Source organism: Melanerpes formicivorus, unplaced genomic scaffold, assembly GCF_026170545.1.
Source record: "Melanerpes formicivorus ecotype bairdi unplaced genomic scaffold, bMelFor1.0.p_v2 SCAF_6, whole genome shotgun sequence".
Taxonomy (NCBI): domain Eukaryota; kingdom Metazoa; phylum Chordata; class Aves; order Piciformes; family Picidae; genus Melanerpes; species Melanerpes formicivorus.
The window spans coordinates 509,099-529,296 of record NW_027142358.1 but is presented as its reverse complement, the minus strand read 5'-3'; the positions used below and the strand labels follow the sequence as shown (position 1 = coordinate 529,296).

General features: G+C 45.7%; 2 protein-coding genes across 2 annotated transcripts in view; one reads left to right on the top strand and one right to left on the bottom strand.

Annotated features, from left to right (window-relative positions):
- HSPA12A (heat shock protein family A (Hsp70) member 12A) overlaps positions 1-13,280 on the bottom strand; it is a 71,414-nt gene extending 58,134 nt beyond the window's left edge. Inside the window, exon 1 of the mRNA XM_068139286.1 lies at positions 12,996-13,280. Coding sequence (XP_067995387.1) covers positions 12,996-13,023 — 28 coding nt within the window. The 5' untranslated portion in view covers positions 13,024-13,280. The remainder of the gene's footprint in view (positions 1-12,995) is intronic.
- Positions 13,022-20,198, top strand: part of ENO4 (enolase 4) — a 79,058-nt gene continuing 71,881 nt past the window's right edge. Inside the window, 1 exon segment of the mRNA XM_068139264.1 lies at positions 13,022-13,447. Within this exon segment, the coding sequence (XP_067995365.1) occupies positions 13,022-13,447 (426 nt within the window).

The following is a 20,198-nucleotide window of genomic DNA, read 5'->3' as shown; positions in this document are numbered from 1 at the left end:
TGGGGGTGCAGGCTGAACATGAGCCTGCAGTGTGCCCAGGCAGCCAGGAGGGCCAATGGCATCCTGGCCTTGATCAGGAATAGTGTGGCCTGCAGGAACAGGGAGGTCATTCTGCCCCTGTAAACTGCACCGGTTAGGCTGCACCTTGAGTACTGTGTCCAGTTCTGGGCTCCTCAGTTTAGGAAGGAGGTTGACTTGCTGGAGTGTGTCCAGAGAAGGGCAATGAAGTTGGTGAGGGGCTTGGAACACAAGCCCTATGAGAAGAGACTGAGGGAGCTGGGGTTGATTAGCCTGGAGAAGAGGAGACTCAGGGGTGACCTTACTGCTCTCTACAACTACCTGAAGAGGGCTTGTAGACAGGCAGAGGTTGGTCTCCCAGGCAACCAGCACCAGAACAAGAGGACACAGTCTCAGACTGCGCCAGGGGAGGTTTAGGCTGGAGGCTAGGAGGAAGTTTTACACAGAGAGAGTGATTGCCCATTGGAATGAGCTGCCTGAGGAAGTGGTGGAGTCACCATCACTGGAGGTGCTCAGGAGGAGACTTGATAGGGTGCTTGGTTGCATGGTTTAGTTGATTAGGTGGTGTTGGATGACAGGTTGGACACAATGATCTTGAAGGTCTCTTCCAACCTGGTCTATTCTATTCTATTCTATTGCTGGTGTAGCAGATTCTGTTTCAATTATTTCTTCTCTTCAGCCAAACACACACAAGAGTTTATTTTCTGTGGTTTCCTGCAACAGCTAATGAGTTTAGTTTTTCCTTTTTGTCAGCAAATGATCAGCCACATTCCAGATTTCAACATAATGCAACAAAGGATTAACCTTTAAGTGTCACAGAATTACAGAGTAAAAGCAAAGTCCAGAGCACTCATCAAAAACATAGCTGTGAACATTTCACTGGTAGCATGGTCAGCTGAATCTGATTTTTTTTAATAGATCTAGAGAGCAGGACCAACCTTGCTATCTGATTAGAAAGATCAGTTAATGGCAGCTGATACCCTCTGGAAGCCAATCAGTCTGTTCTGGCTATTTGGGAGTCCCTGCCATGCATTCCTGTTCAGGACTGGATTACCAGACATGACTCAGGATGATCAGAGGACTGGAGCACTCCCTTATGAGGAGAGGCTGAGAGACCTGGGGCTTTTTAGTCTGGAGAGGACAAGACTGAGAGGGGATTTAATAAATGTTTATAAATACCTGAGAGCTTGGGATCAAGAGGGAGGGGACAGGCTCTGCTCAGTTGCCTTCTGTGATAGGACAAGGTTCCACGTCAGCATGAGGAAGAACTACACTGTGAAGGGTCACAGACCACTAGAACAGGCTCCTCAGAGAGGTTGTGGAGTCCACTTCTCTAGAGACTTTCAAGACCCATCTGGATGTGTTCCTGTGTGACCTGTGCTAGATTCTCTGGTCCTGCTCTGGCAGGGGGGTTGGACTCAATGATCTCCAGAGGTTCTTTCCAAACCCTAACGTCCTGTGACCACTACAGCCCCAGATAATCAGTTTTAAGACAACAGGCTCAAACTACATTTAAGAAAGATGACTGCTAAACCCCACAGTGACAAGTCACTAAGGACAGTTCTAAAAAACTTTCAACATCCACAAAATCTTCTCTTTGCTATTAAATTCAGCTTCTAGAAATATTTAACTTTCTATAATTCAGCTACACCAGGTACCAGCACAATTTTCTGCTTCACATATCAAGGAAATTGTTCATTTCAAGAGCAAAGCAGCATGCCAGAGCAGTGGCTTCTCTGCTAACAGAATATTCAGCAGGAGCAGGGAGGTCATTCTGCCCCTGTACTCAGCACTGGTTAGGCCACACCTTGAGTCCTGTGTCCAGTTCTGGGCCTCTCAGTTTAGGAAAAATGTTGAGTTGCTGGAAGGAGTCCAGAGAAGGGCAACGAAGCTGGGGAGGGGTTTTCAGCACAGCCCTGTGAGGAGAGGCTGAGGGAGCTGGGGTTGCTTAGCCTGGAGAAGAGGAGGCTCAGGGGAGACCTTATTGCCATCTCCAACTACATGAAGGGAGGATGTAGCCAGGTGGGGGTTGGTCTCTTCTCCCAGGCAACCAGCACCAGAACAAGAGGACGCAGTCTCAAGCTGCACCAGGGGAGGTTTAGGCTGGATGTTAGGAAGAAGTTCTTCATAGAGAGAGATATTGGAGTCACCATCACTGGAGGTGTTTAGGAAGAGACTGGATGAGGCACTTGGTGCCATGGTTTAGTTGATTAGATGGTGTTGGGTGATAGGTTGGACTCAATCTTGAAGGTCTTTGCCAACCTGGTTAATTCTGTGTTCTGTACTCTGATTCTACTGGGTGCATGCTGATCATTTCACAGATCAAACACTTGCACATATCTGATGAACATTTCTCTTTAAGTTTGTTTTTTAATTTCCAGCCTTCCAGCAGCTAGGGAGAGTGACTGCTGTATACAGCTATGATCTCAGTCAAGCTGCTGGTCATACCAAAATCTTGGCCAAATTCTTCATTTTCCATTCAAGCAATATCTCTGGATTTAAAATTAAAACAACAACAACAACAACAAAAAGGATATACCCAAGTCAAATGTGGGTACAGGTTGGCAATAAAAGTTCAAAAAGGGACTGGACATGGCACTAGGTGCCATGGTTTAGTAGTCATGAGGTCTTGGGTGACAGGTTGGACTTGATGGTCTTTGAGGTCTTTTCCAACCTTATTGATTCTATGGAACTAGAACCATGGTTTTTCACTTAAAATGTTGTATAGCATTTTGAGCCACAACAATAATTTTGCTGCAAGCAAAGCTTGCTAATGATGTTTGCATGACGGGAAAAGTATTTACCATATTGCTCTTAGCTGGCAACTGCTGCATTGATGAAGGAAACCTTGTTGAGCTTTTCCTATTGCTGAGAGCTTGCTTTGCATTAGGCACAAAATGTCACAGCTTCCAAATGTAACAGGACAACCTAGAGCATTTTACTGTAAATACAAAGATGGCCTTTCACAATAATTATAGAACACACACAAAAAAAAAAAAAAGAGAAAGAGAGGGGCAAATACAAAACCCACTTAAAATATTCTTATGCATAATGAAAAGATCCTGTATCTCATACCAGGAATAAGAACCTTCTGTTTCTATTGAAACCAGTGACACCACTGCCATTACCATCCATGGGATCAGAGCTCTTTGTTTTAAAATGCCAGCAGGCAGCCAGCGGGTTTGTTGAAGACTGCAATGCACTTCCCTTCTTAAGTACATGGCCATAGCTACTCTCTGATGCAAATCCAAGTTTCCTGATACCCTTTCATAATAATTGGTATTCATCCCACCAATACCAATCAGAGCACACTGATTTCCTAAGTAGAAAAAAAAAAATATCTCCCAATTCTTTGGATCAAATTCTAAAAATAAGACATGCTCCTCATCACAACTTCGACCTTTTCCATTTATGCTTTCCCACTGCCTCACATCACAATTACAGTTTGACTGGAGAAATTATTTTTCCATTAGGCCATCGAGCTTTCTAAGATAATTTAAATTTTTAACATTATAGTTAAGAGCAGCAGAAAAACAACCCCAGGTTCACCCCCACCGCTCAGTTTGGGGATAACGTTCATTTTCCTGCACCTCACTAGTAAAGCAAAACCAAAAGACACTACCTGCTTGCTGTGAACTTAATTTAAGCTCAAAGTAATGTACAAGAGGCCACACCTTGAGTCCCGTGTCCAGTTCTGGGCTCTTCAATTTAAGAAGGACATTAATATACTTGAACGTGTCCAGAGAAGGGCAACGAGGCTGGGGATAGTGTGGGGGTCATAGTGTCCCAGCACTATCTCTTTCTTAAAGGCACAGCCTCAAATGGTCACAGATAGGTCTGGAGCACAAGCCCTATGAGGAGAGGCTAAGGGAGCTGGGGTTGCTTAGCCTGGGGAAGAAAAAGCTCAGGGGAGATCTTATTGCTGTCTACAACTACATGAAGGGAGATTGTAGCCAGGTGGGGGTTGGTCTCATCTCCCGGGCAACCAGTACCAGAACAAGAGGACACAGTCTCAAACTGTACCAGGAGCAATTTAGACTGGAAATGAGGAGAAAGTTCTTCACAGGAAGAGTAACTGGTCATTGGGATGTGCTGCCCAGGGAGGTGATGGAGTCACTGTCCCTGAAGGTGTTCAAAAAAGGACTGGATGTACAACTTGAAGCCATGGTTGAGTTGTCATGAGGTGTTAGGTAACAGGTTGGACTTGATGATCTCTGAGGTCTTTTCCAACCTTGTTGATTCTAGGAACTTGCAAAATAACCTTCTGAAAAGGCCCCATGGGTTATGTTCACTTCTGGGTTTTGGTGGGGTTTTTACAGGATGTAGGCTAAACTATTTTACCCAGATTTGAGCTGACCTTGCTAATGCTTGGTAAGACGAACTAAACCATGCACACTTCACAACTGGGTCTGTAAAACATTAGCCAGGTCCTTACCAATAGCTAAGTCTGCTCTGAAGCATCTATTCCCCATCTACACTGTAAGGTCTTGAATTCAGCTCCACCTTGCATGACCAGAGAGCTTTCCAGCTTTTGTGATCAATCAGCTCCTTCTTCCCTCCCAGTCCTGACATGGTTCCAACTTGCTCAGTACCTCCTCACACCCCACAGCCTGGTGTTTGGGGAACTTAGCAGAGGTGTCTTGTAGTAATCACTCTCTTCCTACATTCCAGCTCTTCCACACCCCTGTACTACTGCCAGGAGAAACAAAATTGATTCTGGTTTACATGTTAGAGAGAGCACGCTGCATGTTGTGATAAAGGTGGGTTAACAACAGATTTTGCAGCTCAAAGTAGAAGATAACTTTCCAGGATCTATATATGGCATAGGTATAGTATAGTTCAGTAATAGACCCCTTTAATATGTACTCACTAACCTTCTCTTCCTTCAACAAGCTTTCCTACGAACTTGCCTCCTTTAGGCTTCCTTACACTATCTGCCTCTGTAAGCAGTTCTCCTGTATGTCTCATCTCCTCCCTCCTTCCTTCCAAACAGAAAGACAGGAGCAGAAAACAAGACACAGATGTACAGAACCTAGGTTCTGTGAAACAGTATCTTCCTTAGCAAAGGTTTCCTGCTGCTTCTCCTTCATCATCATGTCTGTCATCATCTACCTCATCTACTTGGTTCACTGCAAGGTTGTCAGGAATGGCACTAATAAGATTATGCTCTAATTCCCAGGGCCACACTCACAAACCAGAGCATTTGTGACACTAATCACTTTCTTTGGGAAAAACACCACTTACCAGCTGAGGGTGGGATAGTTGGTTCCTTTTTTTTTTTGTTTCTAGAACTCAAGATCAAAATATCAGAGAGTTATCTATTCTCTGGTTTACTGCAGGCTCCTATTTACAAACCATCTCAAGATGTAATGGCATCCTGAAAACAACTCAGTGCTAGGTTTACCTTTCCAAATCAAAGGATTCCAGGAAATAGTATTCAAAAACTGAACAAGAAATAGGGCTCAGCTTTTCCAGACCACGTGTCCAGCACACAGGACTGTGAACGCTTTTTGGGGGTGGTACTTACTGCAAATGCAGAAAGGTTATTTAGTTGTCAAGCATTCCTAGATTCATGAAGTATCTTGCAATGCATCAAGCTGGGTGAATGCAGTGACTCCTTTTTCTTAGAATTTGGAAAAAAATACTTGAAAATCTGGGCCCCTCAGTTTAAGAAGGACATCGAGACACTTGAACGTGTCCAGAGAAGGGCAACAAGGCTGAGGAGAGGCCTTGAGCACAGCCCTGTGAGGAGAGGCTGAGGGAGCTGGGATGGTTTAGCCTGGAGAAGAGGAGGTTCAGGGGGGACCTCATTGCCCTCTACAACTACCTGAAAGGTGGTTGTAGCCGGGAAGGGGTTGGTCTCTTCTCCCAGGCAACCAGCACCAGAACAAGGGGACACAGTCTCAAGCTGTGCCAGGGGAGGTTTAGACTCGAGGTGAGGAGGAAGTTCTTCACCAAGCGAGTCATTCGTCATTGGAACGGGTTGCCCAGGGAGGTGGTGGAGTCACCATCCCTGGAGGCGTTCAAGAGGAGATTGGACGTGGCACTTGGTGCCATGGTCTAGTCATGGGGTCTGTGTTGATAGGTTGGACTCGATGATCCTCAAGGTCCATTCCAACCTAAGTCATATTGTGATACTGTCTCCTTCATTTTGGTAATCTTCAGGAGTGCCAAATGTGATTCAGGCATTTGTAGTCCTGACAAGAGAAAACCTCTCTCCCCAACCTCACCCTGACACACCCCCCCCCCCGCCCCCAACCAAACCCCAAACCAATGAAATAAAAAACACCACAACAAACAAAACAAAAGTAAAACCAAGAAAAAGTAAATAAACCCAAAAGCCAAACTGCACAAAGAAAGAGGGAGATGGGGTAAAAAGAATAGCCAGACTAGAATAACCATTACTTCCCACACTAGTCAGCATGAACAACGCTATATATAAATCCTCTGATATTCCCCAAGGCTATTAAACCTGATTTTGTTCAAAGGTGGGAAAACAAGAGAAAGTTAGTTGTGAGAAAACTGCAAAAAATTGGTATTGCATTTGACAATTCATTAGCAAGGTCATCTGTGAATCCATAGTCCACAGCTATTGATTTAGCTTGAGTGACACTTTACAGCTAAACCAAAGTAAGTTTGTATTTCTCTAGTATTTTTATTTTACAATCTTGAAAACAGATGAGCTGATAATCAGGCTTAAAGGAAAATACCTTAAGAGAGAGGCCACAGACTGAAGAAAGTATATGTTTAGGATTTGTACAGCAGCCACCAACCAAAAATCCATTTCCAGAGGTTTTTAAACTAAGACTCCTCAGGTTTGCATTCAACTGCCATGACTGTGCATATACACCACACAGAGACCAACCAAAAATCCATTTCCAGAGGTTTTTAAACTAGGGCTCCTCAGGCTTGCATTCAACTGCCATGACTGTGCATATACACCACACAGAGACCCACCAAAAATCCATTTCCAGAGGTTTTTAAACTAGGGCTCCTCAGGCTTATATTCAACTGCCATGACTGTGCATGCACACCACACAAAGACCAACACTGACCAACCACATAACCACCACCAAAGTTATCCTACCACAGCAACAAGCCAATAGAGGAGCCTGCAAAGGAGTTCCTATGGCTAAAATGATAACAGAGGCATAGCTGAGTAAGCAAGATTGCTACTACAAAAGGTTGGGTTTTTGAATGCAACAGTTCCATAATGGAAATACTGAAAGCTTTTGTAAATGGCATGTCCTGCCGTTCTGATTACAGCATGTGCTCTACTAAGGTATCCATGGAAACTTGAGGGAGAGATGTTAAATTTGTTGGATCTGTTTGGCACCAGGGAACAGGGCTAGTTGCCTGTCAGCCTAGCCTAACCACAGGTATTTTTGATATTTAAGTGCGGAGAAAACACCAGTGGTCCTCAAACGATGATGAAATCCACAAGACCAAATTGTCACAGGAATTGGAGATAGCAAGGGTGTACTGAAGAAACCGTGATTTTAATGTTATCATTATCTCTTAATAGAGAAATAACAGCCCAATTGTTGTAACAAGGATAGACACCCCCGAATACTCACTCTTCAGACCACACAGGGAACAGGAAAAACCAAAGTGTGTGTGGATACAAATGCACAGATCTTCGTGAGGAAAGGCTGTGTGGGACAGGTGGGCAAGAATTGCTTGGTACTGTAAAATCTTTTGAAAGCAATGGCTTCCATGTCAGACAGTAGTCCTGAACTGCTCTAAGGATGCAAGATGTATCAAAAAGCAGGCAAATTGAAGCAGTATTCCCAGATTATTCCCTGTGGGAGAAGGAAGTGACATGCAGGAGAGTAATTTATCTCTGCCTCTTTCTCCAAGGAAACTAATGCAGGCTGGGTAGACTCCTGCAATAGAGAGTTTTTCTTCAGAGAGATTAAGTGAAGAAACTCCCTCAGATGACATGGGATTGCTATTACAAATACCACTCACATACACACTTCTTTCTGCACTCCAACTGATAACAATTACTAGGAATCTCTCTCAGTATTCCTTGGAAGCTGCCGCTGCAGAGCACAGTATGAGAGTGTTGACACAGGCACTGAAGAACTACAAACAGAAAAAAACAGCTCTAAGAAAAAGCCCCTCGAGGTCTCCTGTTGTTGTAAATTAAGATGCCTTTCGAACTGATCCATGTGCCCAGAGCCCTGCAAATCAATCACAACAGAGCTACTGATTTGGGCCAACAAGCACCAAATGACTCCTGCACACGAGCAGATCACAGCAGCGCACCGATGACTGGGCAGACCAATGCAGCTCATAAAGCTGCTCTCTGATGTCCTTGACACGCCCTGATGCAGTCCTGAGTAAGGATATTTAAGCCAAGTCCTCAGGGAAGAACAAAGGCTTTCTAGTCTGAATGCTGGCCCCTCTATTCTGAGCATTTCAGTTTATTTACTTGCTTATTTGATTAGAACTGACTGCATTTTTCCTTTCCATTTACATGAAAACCTTTCTCAAATCCCTGTGAGGCAGACTTTGAAGGAATTTCCTGCTTTAATACCAATAACTTACACAGCTCACCACTGCCATCCCAATTTTAAAACTCTGTCAAATCAGGGCTTTAAGAGTAGTTGAGGCAAAAATCAAAACTTGCACCCGTTTATTGCAAATGCATATCACTGAGTTTCTTAACAGCACAGCACATGAGCCAGAGGTGATGTATTTTGAGTAATGACAAGTGTGGAATGTTCTTAAGATCAAAATATGCCTGGTCACTGAGGAGAGCCACTGTCAGTTTAGTCACCTAGGAGTCAAGACACTTGTCACAGTGAAGACAATAAAGTCTGCAGGTATGCCACAGGCATTTCAGATCACTGAGGTTCATCCTTGGCAGCAGCATTCCCTCAGCGCAACACCCAACATCTGTGGCCTTACATCACCGAACAGCTGCACACTCTTCAGTAAAACATCTGTGAAGCAAGCTACCATTTATAATCATGAACGATGGACTTCAGAGCTCATTGCTGGAACAGATTCCAAGCCCTCCTGCTACCTCTCTCTTTCACCACTGGAGAAATACAGCTGAACAAGCTGCACCATAGTGATCTAACCTGGAGTTCAATCCGTTTCTCTTTTCAGCTAGCAATGCTGTTTAATAGGAAAGTGACAAGGGCCATACAGAAGCTGTATCAGTAAGCAACTGAAGTTAATTTATGGATACTCTAAAACTTTCATTAAGCTGCATACGGAAAATGTCAACATTTACTTTACTTTAAAAAAAAAATGAAAAAGGCATAAATCCAAGCTCCCACAAAAGGTCATCTTGCTTCATACCTAATTAAGGTCATGACTGGTTTTGTTAATAATAATCATAATCATAATAATCATAATCATCAACCAGGTTGGAAAAGACCTTCAAGATCATCGTGTCCAACCCATCAACCAATCCAACCCACCTAATCAACTAAACCATGGCACCAAGCACTCCATCAAGTCTCCTCCTGAACACCTCCAGGCAGCCCATTCCAATGGGCAATCACTCTCTTTGTATAGAACTTCTTCCTAACACCCAACCTAAACCTCCCCTGGCACATCCTGAGACTGTGTCCTCTTGTTCTGGTACTGGCTGCCTGGGAGAAGAGACCAACCTCTGCCTTTCTACAGCTTCCCTTCAGGTAGTTGTAGAGAGCAATAAGGTCACCCCTGAGTCTCCTCCTCTCCAGGCTAAGCAACCCCAGCTCCCTCAGCCTCTCCTCATAGGGCTTGCGTTCCAAACTCCTCACCAACTTCGTTGCCCTTCTCTGGACTTGTTCCAGCAAGTCAACCTCCTTCCTAAACTGAGGGGCCCAGAACTGGACACAGTAGTCGAGGTGTGGCCTAACCAGTGCAGTGTACAGGGACAGAATGACCTCCCTCCTCCTGCTGCATCATTTGAGTACATTATTAATTCTTTCACATTTTCCCTTATTCCTGTTTCCTGATAGCCAGCACAGCTTTTTTGAATATCCAAGAAAGCAAATCTCTTCTTTCACAATACCAACAGACTACCACAGCCATGGAGAGAAGCTTCTAAAACAATAAATGCTGTGCTCTTTGAAGCCAAACACTTGTGAAGCCCCATCTGACACATCATCAAAAGGCAGAACCAACTCAGGTACAGAAAATGGAGGTGATGGGATCCTTTGGTTGCTGTTGTTTTACAATAAAAAAAAATAAATGTATTTTTAAGAAGAGGAAATCTTTGGGGGTGCAATTACAGATAGAGTAAGTGAAATCATAGCATAGGACAGCAAAAAGGGAATTTAGAAGAATAAAGAACTGGAAAATTGAAAATATTTGCCCAGACTTCTAACTTTAGATAAATAATAATCATCATCATCATCATCATCCAGACTTAATTCTTACACAGATATGAAGTCCATAAAGGGCCTCAAAAATTTCAACAGCACTCCCATTTAAATGGGAGAAGTTGGCCATGGCAGGTCATGTCAACTCAACAGAAAAAAACCCACCAAACTAAAAAAATCATTTGGCAGAATAGAGCACAAGATGAGACACCAGTCAACTCTCATATAGCCCCAGCTGTCAGTGACATGGTCAGGAAGTGAAATACATCCAAAATCTTGACATTTACATGCAGGGCTCAGGTCTTTTGTAGCTGAGGCAGCATTCTGATCCTCCTGCACAGAACTGGCCTCCTGAAGGCAGCTCTAACTTCAGCCAATATCCAAGGCTGCAGAAGTCCTTTCAAGCTTCCAGAAACAGTTGTGTTAGAGAGACACCCAAACACCCCCTCTAGACTAGCTTAAAGCTACCATGCAAGCATTGGCTAAATCAGCCTCTGGACAGAACAGACCTCCTGGGACCTCACTACAGCAGACTGCAGCTTTGAGGAAACTTTGCAGTTACTGAGCAGAGCAGCTCCGCTGTCCCAGTGGGAAGGAACTGAATATCCAGACTGAAAGCATATAGGGTGACACTACTTGTCGGCTGAATCGGCATCACCCAATTATGAGCCAAAGGCCTTAAAAATGCCAGAAGTCAGTATAATTAGAAGCTTTACAAGCAGCAGCTCCTGGGTATAAACCGTTGCATCCAGGCTCATGCTAACCAAGCTGCAGATGCCGCAGTGCTGTGTTAACTGAAGCTATAAAACTGACTGGCAGGCACTGCACTACACTTGGCTATTTTACATACAGACCTTTCTTCTACGCATTGTACTACGCTGCAATAAGTGACTGCAGCTTCACTGTCAATGCAACAGCGCTCACTACATCACATTTTATCCTCAAAGCCTGTTTTTCTTGTCCCCATGACATCTTCAGCATTCCAGTGCATGTAAAGAACATAAAGATTTCTGGCATAATAAATCACTCTACTACACAGTCCTCTGTCTTTTAGCAAAAACCCTCCTGCACAGATTCTCCCCATGCCACCAGTTATTTAATTTCAGTATTGCATTGCACTAACCTTGCAACTTTGCAGAAAACAAACCCTATCACCTAGAAGATACCCTGTCACCCAGAAGACAAATGAATCTGTCACTCTGTTCTTCCCTTTGTCAGTTGCATGCTAGAAAACTGTTAAAGGTTACTTGAAACCAAACAGGCTTTAGAGATTTATTTCGAAAGCACTAAGAGAACATTTAGATTGGGAGGGGAGAGGGAACCCAGTAGAGCAAGTCATGTTGAAGATTCAATTAGTTTTTAAGTATTGTTTTCTGGGGTTTTTTTAATGGATACTTTATGACTCTCTTATTCCACTTGCACCACAACTAAACTATGTTATTCAAAATATTTCCCAAATCTCATTATGACCTGTCCAAAATCAACCTTTTAAGTTTCCCCATACAATACTGCCAGAACCTTAGGTTTAGCATTACCATTTCCTCAAATCTTTGCAGCATACAGTGAGGATGAAGGGATGGATAGATCGAATTAAATCAGGCTGACTCTGCATTTCCCTTAGGGTTATTCACCCATATCATTTGTATCCTAGGAACCCTCCTCCCTCCCCCAGTTACTTCCCACACAAGAAGAGACCACCCCTGTCCTGCAAAGGCTGTGTTATTTTTATTAGGCACTGTGCAGTCAGAAGCGGACCAAAAGACAGAATCCTTGGTTTAGACGAAACAAGACTCAGATCTTCTCGGCTCGTGTCAAGTTTGCAAAGTCGGAGACTCGCGGACCCATTAAAGTGGTAAAGCAGAACCACCACTCGGGTTTTATCCGACCCTTGCACCTCGCCGGGAACTCTTTGGTCCCCGAGGCTGCGCCAGGATGCTCAGGCTCTCATATCAGCCAAAGCTATCTCTCCCACCGAAATGGCCAGGGCTTTCTCTTTCAGTGTATGCGGCTATCCGCTAAAAAGGGTGCCTTCCTTTATTCCAGCCCCTGATTGTTAGTCTAAGCCCTCCCCCTTTTCTCCCGGGCCGTTGCTGGGACCGCGGGACCCGGACCCGCGGGGAGGATGGAACCACAAAGCCCCCCAGCGGGGAGGGATGCTGCGCTGGGGCCGCGCCCGCCCCGACCGCTCCGCCGCATTGTTTTTTCACCTGGACCCCCCCTCCCCCCGCCCTCCTCCGCCCCCCGCTCTGCTGCATCGGCTTCCCCCAGGGACGCGATGCGCCGCGGCAGCTCTGCAGCGGGCGTGGGGCTCCGCGGAGCTCAGCTCCACGCCAGGCTCCCCCCCCCACACCCAGATCGCCGCTGCCGCAGCCGTCCGTGCCCGCGGGGACACCCCGCACCCCGCCGGGGAAGCGACGGGGGCCGGTGGCCCTGCCTGCACGGACACAGTCGGGGCGGCGGGGCCGGCCCCGCCGCGGGGACATTGTCTGCCGCCTTCCCCACCTCCGGACGGGGCTCCGGCTCCAGATCATTTCCCCCGATAAGCCGGGGCCGCGCCGGAGCAGCGCCCGGGCTCTGCCGCGCCTGCCGCAGGCAGCGCTCCTGCATTGCGGCGGGGGCCCGGCGGCCGCGGGGCTGCTACCCCCTTACCTGCGGCACCGCTTTCCGGCTCCGACATGGCCCCGGCCGCCCGCCGACGTTGCTCCGCGGCTCCCGCTCACTGCACACGCCGAGGCATGGGCCGGCGCCCAAGCTGTGCTGCCCACCTCGGGGGGGCTCCTCCGCTCCTTCCTCTCGTCCCCACCCCGCTGCGCCTTCCTGGAGACGGTGCGGAGCGGCAAAGGGAAGCCTTGGCTGACCCGGCGCTCACAGGCTTCCCGCGCCGGCTGCGGGGCTGCGCGGCCCCTCCCCGCCCGCTCCCCGCAGCCGCACAAGGGACGCGGGGCTGCGGCTGCCGCTCGGAGGCGATAGGCGAGGAGGGGGCGGGGGGGAAGTTCCGAGGGGCAGCCCAGCCCAGCTCCAGATGCGGATTTCACGGCTACTGGAGCAGAAAAACCCTCCCGGTGACAGCTATGAAAAGAGCACCCCGTCCGCGAACGAAAGTGACACTGCCTCATCCCTGTGAGCTGTGGAAAGGGTGCTGAGTTTCTGTTGGGACAGAGCCATCATCTTTGCAGAGGTGGCCCTGTGCCTTTTAACCTGAACGGGCACAAATCATTAAGACATCCCCCTAAATCATGCATATCAGGGTAACTTTTACAGCATGGGATTCATTTCAATTTGGAATGAACTCTCCCATGGAGTTCTGCAGTGGCATCAGGGCCAGAGTCTCTCGATTCAAGTGATTTTTAGCTAATTAGCTGGTCTCCAGGACCTGGGAGAGAGACACCCCTATTGTCACTTGATCCATAAGTAAGTTTTAAGACTTTTTCCAAACTAAGTAAGAAGCCATTGCAAGACTGAGAATAAAAATGAGGCTAGTATCCTCCCATGAAAAATCCTGGAGTGAGAAAATTGTTTTCCTCCCATGCTTCATGGTCTAGTTCTCCTTTATACCTTCCAGCCTCAGCAGCCATTCCCATTTTTAAAGTACTGCCAACAGTTCACCTGGAATAAATAAGGGCATTAACTCCAAGCCTAGCCTTAGCTGCTTGCTAGCTCAGCTCAGGAGGTCACTGACATTCACCACAAGCTAAAATCCACCCAAAGTTTCCTCTGAGTCCTCCCACCAAAGCTGGCACTCACAGAAGGCAGGATCCCTATGAAATCCCTGAGGAGTAGGGAATTTTGAAGCAAAATCCTCCAGACTGCAGGTGCTAACTCAACACCTCCCTCTATTCCCTGATTTCCTCCTCTCGTGGCATTAGCTCTGTTCCTTGTAGGTTTTATTGCCTCTGAGGACAGAGGGCGTGGGGCAAAAGTTAAAATTGAAGCAGCAAACTGCCTCACACCTGACTCATCTCAAAACCCTTCATCAATGCTGTAGACACGAAAAAGATGCAGGGATGGTGGAACACCATCTCACTCCACCACTCACAGCAGCTGTAAGCTTATCTTCTTGTGGACACGCTGCGAGGTGGGGATCACTGACACAACCTGCCAAACCTGAGAGCAGTGTGCCTTGGGACACTGAGCACTGGGACTACTGCTCCCCGTTCTTCCCTCCGCTCTAGGGAACAAAGGGGAACATCTGGCCAATAGTCAGCTTTAATTACCTATTGAGAGCCAGGCTGAATATTTATGCTGCCATTAAACAGCCTCGGAAATAAGAAACCAAACAACCCTAACGCTTGGTTTCCTGACAAGAGACTTTAAATAGGAGAAACTTTTGCTTCAGATTAAATGCACTTCAACAGCAATTAATGGCAGGCTTTAGAAATATATTGAGATAATTAACCGAGGCAGAGGGGAAAAAGAAAAGAAACAATAGAGGAACACAAAAACACTTCTCCAAATTGTACAATTTCAGAGAGAAAAAAAAAAGAATAAAATAAAATAAAATACTGTATGCAGGCTAATTTTTCTTGATCCCTCAAGCAACAAGACAACGAGCATAAAAATAGCATTTTGCTGGGTACAGACATCTTTCCGAATGTCAAGGCAGTGACTACATTATTCAATATCAAGCCAGGTTGCCTAAGCTACACACTCAGCTGTAGGTGTTTTGAATAATGCAGAAGGAGAAGATTTGAAGGCATGTGACTGCTAGTTTCAGAAATAAGACCCTTTCCCAGGGAGCTCAGTATCTCCCTTTAAAAATATAATGAGAAGAGCCAAATAACAATTTGTTACACATATGTATTTGAAGCACAATTAGATTCTCAGTCTGAAACATAAGATTAAGAGCTAAGGCCCCTTAAATTTTATCTAGACCAAAATTAATATACAGATGAAAAAGAATGACAGGACAACAAAGCATTCTTTTTCCTTGCCATCTCCCTCCTTTGGAAATTTCATCCCAAAGAAAAAGGCTTTTTGAGAAGGTCAGCCTGTCAAATGTGCTGCTCCGGGGCCAGAGAGACTTCAGCTTTGCTGCTTATTTCTTAGGAAGTCTGTCATTTTTGTGGTCATTGCAACAGGTTGTTTGGAATCTGTGGGTTTAATGGTTTGTTATTTGATCAGCATAAGAGGAAATCAGTCGAAATGTAATGATTCAAATGTAAAAACCCTGTGGGTGGAGAGATTTTGAAAAGGATGGCACAAGCCAAGTCCTCTACATGCTCTGAACACCCAGGGCAGCTAATTAGGTTGGCCCTTATGCGAGACTCAGTTGTAGTGGGTCTGAAAATAGTGTTTTTTCTTCTCACTGGCTTTACATCAGCTGGCTTAGTACATTGCAGGGGAGTAGTGGCAGGAAGGAAGAAACGTCACACAGCTTGTCTGGGAAACATGGAAGTGTTGTTCTATCAGACAAACAAAGCACCCACCACTGTAAATTCAGCACCAAATCCAGTACATGTTACGGGTATTACTCTGACTTTGTGGAGAAGCATGGTGTCTGCACTAGCTCAGGGCAGATGTCTACTTCAAATTTCCTTTCAAGCACCGACTCGGAACTGACCACCTCTCAAGCACAGTCAAGGGTGATTTAATACACGGCATTTTGCATCTGCAGAGCACTTCTTACCCTAGCTGATCCCCCGAAAGCTGCAGCCTCAAACCATTCAATTCGTCACACAAGGGACTCAGCTACACTGGCCTTAGCTGAGAGTATGAAATAATAGCTGTCCAGCCTAGCTCTGATTTTAGCAGAGCTACCACATACATGTTAACCATTAGCATCAATCAAAATTTCATGAGGAAGCTGAAGATCACAGTGCCCTGTCAGGGCCATAGTCACATGTTGTGAGAAGTACCCAAAACCGTACCTAGGCAGTGAAAAGTGGGATGCACATCTCACATGATTTTGGAGGTCTAAGTGAGGTGTTGGTGGGGTAGCACTGACAAGCAGAGATTGGGAAGCAATAAAGACATGTGAATATTGCTCTCAGTGCACTTGATAGCAAGATGTGCAGACATTATTGCAGACGCAGAGATCAGTGTCCCACTGAAGCCTAACCCAGCCCAATACTGGTGCCAGGGAGAGCCATATCTTTAAAAACCATACCACATTTAAGACAAAATAAGAGAAAGCAGGTAAGAGTGGCAACTCAGGAATCCCTCATCAAGCATTGTATCCATTTGCTCAATTAAATCTCCTCAGGTAATGGTTTCATGCTTCAGAGTTTCCTTGTATGTACTTTCTGGAGCATCATTAAACGTACAATAGCTATGTTTCATTTGTCATCTTCATGAAGTTCAACAAGAGCAGGGTTCTGCACCTGGGCCTGAACAATCCTCACTATCAATAGAAACTGGGGAATGAGGTGATAGAAAGGGTAGATAGGGTAGATAGAAAGGATAGATAGGGGTGCTGATGGGCAAGAAGCTGGACACAAGCAGGCAATGTGAGCTTGCAGCACAGAAGGCAAATCACATCCTGCATCTAAAGAAGCATGGCCAGCAGAAAGAGGTGATTCTGCCATGTTACTCTGCTCAGACTTCACCTGGAGTACTGTGTCCAGGTCTGGAGCCCTCAATGTAGGAAGCATATGAACTTGAGGGAGTGGATACAGAGGAGAGCCACGAGAACGATCAGAGGGCTGGTGCACTTCTGCTACAAAGACAGGCTGAGGGAGCTGGGGATGTTCAGCCTAGAGTAGAGTAGGCTCCAGAGAGAACCAATAGCTACCTTCCAGTACCTGAAAAGGGCCCACAAGAAGGGTGGAGAGACAGTGATTACAACAGCCTGCAGTGACAGAACGAGGAGCAATGGCTTCAAACTAGAGAAGAGCAAATTTAGATTAAAGACCAAGTTCTGCACCATGAGAGTGGTGGCACACTGGAACAGGTTGCCCAGGGAGGTGGTTGGGGCCCCATCCCTGGAGATATTCAAAGTGAGGATCAACAGGGCTCTGGGCAACCTGATCTAGTTGAGGCTATCCCTACTGACTGCAGAGGGGGTTGGACTAGATGACCTTTGGAGGTCCCTTCCAACCCAGACCATTTTATGATCATTGTCAGTGCAGTCTCCTCCTTCATTCCAGCTGTATAGTCTTCCAGCTTACAGCACGTTAACCTCTCCAGTTCTGCTTATTGGTTCATGCACTAAAGACTTGGAAATTATTTTTATTACAGATTCAGCTGGCAATAAGTTTCCCTAGCTGCAGTTGCTATCTTTGCCTTTCCTAAAGAGAGCCTTTTATATTCATATTTCAGAAATCTCTGCAAAGACAAGAAGAATAAAAATCTATTCACTGCTGTCACAGCCTTTCAACGAAGCAGGTTACCAAGCACAGAAGAATATAATGAGTTTCTTCAAAAGGAACAGATTATACAGTTTTTGCCTGTCTTCTGTACATTTCTCATTCCCAGCATCCCAGCAGCTGATGGAAGTACATCTCTTTGGGAACAAAGCTGCACAGAGACCTCCAACATTTCACAGCAGGATTTTTTTTCTCTTTTTTTCAGCAAAACTATGACTCTGTGGACATTGAAAGTGTGGTTCTGGTGCTCACAGATCTCTGGCAACACAATCATAGAATCATGGAATGGTTGGGGTTGGAAGAGAACTGCTTGTGTCCAGTTCTGGGCCCCTCAGTTTAGGAAAGATTTTGACTTGCTGGAACATGTCCAGAGAAGGGCAACAAAGCTGCTGAGGGGTTTGGAACACAAGATCTATGAGGAAAGGCTGAGGGAGCTGGGATTGCTTAGCCTGGAGAAGAGGAGGCTCAGGGGAGACCTCATTGCTCTCTGCAACTACCTGAAGGGAGGTTTGTAGCCAGGTGGGGTCTGGTCTCTCCTCCCAGGCAACCAGCACCAGAACAAGAGCACACAGAGTCAAGCTGTACCAGGGGAGGTTTGGGCTGGATGTTAGGAAGAAGTTCTTCACAGAAAGAGAGATTGGCCAATAGAATGTTCTGCCTGGGGAGGTGGTGGAGTCACCATCACTGGAGGTGTTTAGGAAGAGACTGGATGGGGCACTTGGTGCCATGGTTTAGTTGATTAGATGGTGTTGGATGATAGGTTGGACATGATGATCTCGAAGGTCTCTTTCAACCTGGTTTATGCTGTTCTATTCTAAAAGATCATCTAGTTCCACCCTGCCCCACCAGGGGCAGGGACACCTTCCACTAGACCAAGGTCCTGTCCAACTTGGTTTGCTTCTAAGAACAGCTTCCAAACAAAAAAGGCTAAATTGTTGTGAAAGTTGTTTTACAAATATGTTCTTGAAACATAACCTGCAAATACAAGTGGTGTTGGATTTGTTGTGTCTATCAAAGGATATTTGATATTAAATCAATTTTTGAGCATCAAATGGTTTAATTTATTCAGTGATGAATAGATAAAACAAGGTTAGTCACACAGCTAAAACAGAAACATACTCCTAGACATAGTAGAAATGGGGATTTTAGCATCAATCCATTCTTACAAAACATGGAAAAAAGTTCTAATAACTACCATATTGGTAAAAAATAAAAGGATAAACCATCAGTCAATCACTGTGAGACATTTATATATGCCTGAAATGAATCACGGAATCAATAAGGTTGAAAAAGACCTCAGAGATCATCGAGTCCAACATATCACCCAACACCTCATGACAACTAAACCATGGCTTCACGTGTCACGTCCAATCCCGTCTTGAACACCTTCAGGGATAGTGACTCCTCCACCTCCCTGGACAGGACATTCCCATGGCCAATAACTCTTTCTGTGAAGAACTTTCTCCTCACCTCAAACCTAAACTTCCCCTCGTGCAGTTTAAGACTGTGTCCTCTTGTTCTGTGGTGGTTGCCTGGGAGAAGAGACCAACCCCCACTTGTCTACAACCTCTCTTCAGCGCTGAGCATCTCAAAACCTTGATGTACCACTCCTCTCTGTTCCATCTTTATGAACTACCACATGCTTCTATTTTTGGCATCTCTAATGAGGGCACACACATCTAAATGAAAGTACAGAATATCCCAGATGATCAGAATGAGGTTTTTCTGCTCGACATCTAATTTATCTGATCACAGGTTACATGAGACCTCTGATTGGGATTTTTCTCCCTAATCACTAGTGGGATGCTAATGCCTTGAGATGCTACCACTTGCTACAAAATCTTGCTGAAGACAGAAATGAATACCGGGTTTGGATGATTTCTAAACGTGGAGCCTAGTTTGCCGCAATAAAAATATCAAATCAGTAAGACTTATTATTCCTGCAAATGTGAGGAATTACCCCAAGTAGCAAGTCATTAAAAAGTCAAATTACCTAATAAATAGCAATCCAGTAGTTACCTGCCAAAGACATGACTATTTTTAAGAAAAGCAATTCATCCTATAGAAGATGCTGGGCCCCATCCTGTTCAATATCTTTATTGATAATCTGGAAGAGGGGATTGAGTCCATCATTACTAAATTTGCAGACAACACCAAGCTGGGAGCAGGTGTTGATCTGTTAGAGGGTAGAAGAGCTCTGCAGAGAGACCTTGACAGGCTGGACAGATGGGCAGAGTCCAAGGGCATGAGATTCAACACATCCAGGTGTTGGGTTCTGCACATTGGCCACAACAATACCATGCAGTGCTACAGACTGGGGTCAGAGTGGCTGGAGAGCAGCCAGGCAGAAAGGGACCTGGGGGTACTGGTTGCCAGTACGCTGAACATGAACCAGCAGTGTGCCAAGGTAGCCAAGAAGGCCAACAGCATACTGGCCTGGATCAGGAACAGTGTGGCCAGCAGGAGCAGGGAGGTCATTCTGCCCTGGTTAGGCCATGCCTTGTGTCCTGTGTCCAGTTCTGGGCTCCTCAGTTCAGGAAAGATATTG